This window comes from Cyprinodon variegatus, unplaced genomic scaffold (assembly GCF_000732505.1).
Source record: "Cyprinodon variegatus isolate N-32 unplaced genomic scaffold, C_variegatus-1.0 Scaffold312, whole genome shotgun sequence".
NCBI lineage: Eukaryota > Metazoa > Chordata > Actinopteri > Cyprinodontiformes > Cyprinodontidae > Cyprinodon > Cyprinodon variegatus.
This window is the reverse complement of record NW_015150765.1, coordinates 15,850-17,997: the sequence shown is the minus strand read 5'-3', so window position 1 is coordinate 17,997 and position 2,148 is coordinate 15,850. Positions and strand designations below refer to the sequence as shown.

At 52.6% G+C, this 2,148-nt stretch overlaps 1 protein-coding gene across 1 annotated transcript in view; it reads right to left on the bottom strand.

Annotated features, from left to right (window-relative positions):
- chd1 (chromodomain helicase DNA binding protein 1) overlaps positions 1-2,148 on the bottom strand; it is an 18,352-nt gene that overhangs the window by 14,869 nt on the left and 1,335 nt on the right. Inside the window, exons 4-8 of the mRNA XM_015384412.1 lie at positions 1,815-2,003; positions 863-1,025; positions 599-751; positions 446-517; positions 217-366 (exon numbers count right to left, since the gene is read on the bottom strand). Coding sequence (XP_015239898.1) covers positions 217-366; positions 446-517; positions 599-751; positions 863-1,025; positions 1,815-2,003 — 727 coding nt within the window. The remainder of the gene's footprint in view (positions 1-216; positions 367-445; positions 518-598; positions 752-862; positions 1,026-1,814; positions 2,004-2,148) is intronic.

Here is a 2,148-nt window from a genome sequence, read left to right as displayed (position 1 = left end):
CGGCCTCAGACCGTACGGCCTCAGACCTTACGGCCTCAGACCGTACGGCCTCAGACCTTACGGCCTCAGACCGTACGGCCTCAGACCTTACGGCCTCAGACCTTACGGCCTCAGACCTTACGGCCTCAGACCTTACAGCTGTCTCCACATGTTTGCCTTCTGTCTTGGGTTGTTTTAGGTTTCCATTCTAATGAAAAGCAGATCGTCTGTCCTCACCTGTCTCTTCTGACCAATCCGGTGGGCTCTGGCCTGAGCTTGCAGGTCATTCTGTGGGTTCCAATCAGAGTCAAAGATCACCACCGTATCAGCCGATGCTAGATTGATACCCAGTCCACCGGCACGTGTAGATAACAGGAAGCAGAAGTCCTGAACACCAAGGAGAAAAGCCAGCATGAGTCACGGTTGGGGTCTGATTCCACTGCTCTCACGGCGTCAGACGGCGTACCTCTGAACCCTCGGCGTTAAAATGATCCAGAGCTTGCTTCCGCATCTCTCCTTTGATGGAGCCGTCTAATCGCTGCAGAAACAACACAAAGCAGTCATCCTCTATACTATGACAGCCATGAACCAGTTCAGGACCTCAGTAGCTTGGGAATACCTGGAAGTAGAAATTCTTGCTCTTCAGATAGTCAGCCAGAATGTCCAGCATCCGGACCATCTGGGAGAAGATCAGGACTCTGTGGCCTCGCTCCTTCAGACGAACCAGCAGTTTGTCCAGAAGCACCAGCTTCCCGCTGCTGCGGATCAGTTGCTTAAAGAAGAGAACAGGCTTCAACCACCAGCAGTAACAAGGCGTTTCTACTCACACCGTCCAATCAGAACCTGTGGATCCAGTGACTGATTCTGACAAGTCCATCTTTACCTGTAACGCTTCAGTTTTGTTGAGAGCTTCATTGTCATCGGGAGGTTTGATGAGGTAACAGTGATTGCAGCACTTCTTCAGCTCCATCATGATGTTCAGGAAGCCAGACGTGCTGCCTTTGGTGCCTTTGCTCAGAGCCTTGTAGTTCCTGGTCAGAATCCACCTGGACAAAAACAGGACATCAGCAGGCCTGCAACTGGAGAGCCAGCACGGGTCATCAGCAGGCCTGCAACTGGAGAGCCAGCACGGGTCATCAGCAGGCCTGCAACTGGAGAGCCAGCGCGGGTCATCGGCAGACCTGCCACTGGAGAGCCAGCACGGGTCATCAGCAGGCCTGCCACTGGACGGCCGGCACAGCACCCTGTGCCACAGGACCCGGCTGCTGCTGCCTCTCAGGCAAAGCTCTTTACTTTTCTACCAAACNAGCACCCTGTGCCACAGGACCCGGCTGCTGCTGCCTCTCAGGCAAAGCTCTTTACTTTTCTACCAAACTGGACCATGGAAGGAGCAGCTCTTGCTTTATTTTAGGGACCAGCAGCCAATCAGAAGTACGCTAGGGTTGGGTTTAGTTTCTGATTGGTCAAATGCCAACAGAAACACTTCAGCATCTATGAGCAGCTCACAGCAGATCCTTTCCATGGGTCCCTAGAAAGCAGAAGCCCTGGCCAGAGACTCTGATTGGCTGCTGTTCCTTCTGAAATGAGGATTTTCCAGCTGAGTTGTTCAACAGACTGACTCAGCAGGTCCGGTGACTCAACGCTTTACCTGTGATGAGGTCACACACGCCGTCACACCAGCTGTTACATTAACTATGTTAAGGACTAACAGGAAGTGACAAGCTGTAAGCATCTAACACCAAAACATTCAAGGACTTTCAAGGACAGGCAGGCTGCCAGAGCCTTCAAGTGTCTGAGGTTTCCAGGGACCTGTGAAGGCGGCGCAGTGCTCTTACTTGTAGTACTGCTTCTGGATGGCGCTCATCTCCACCCGGAGGATCTGCTCCACTTTAGCTGGCAGAGACTTCTCCACATCCTTCTTGACGCGGCGCAGCAAGAAGGGCTCCAGCTCTTTGTGGAGGCTGGTGTATCCAGAGTCTCGTCCTTTGCCATGCTCCTCCTCAAACATCTCCCAGGAGTGAAACCTGGAAAACAAGTTAAAAACAGAAGAGCTGAGGCAGCTTCACTGACTTCAGTGACCGGTAGATCAGCACACCAGAACCGACCTTCATCAGTGGAACGTCAATCTACTAGTACCAATCCCCTGTCGATCTACAGCCTATCTACAGG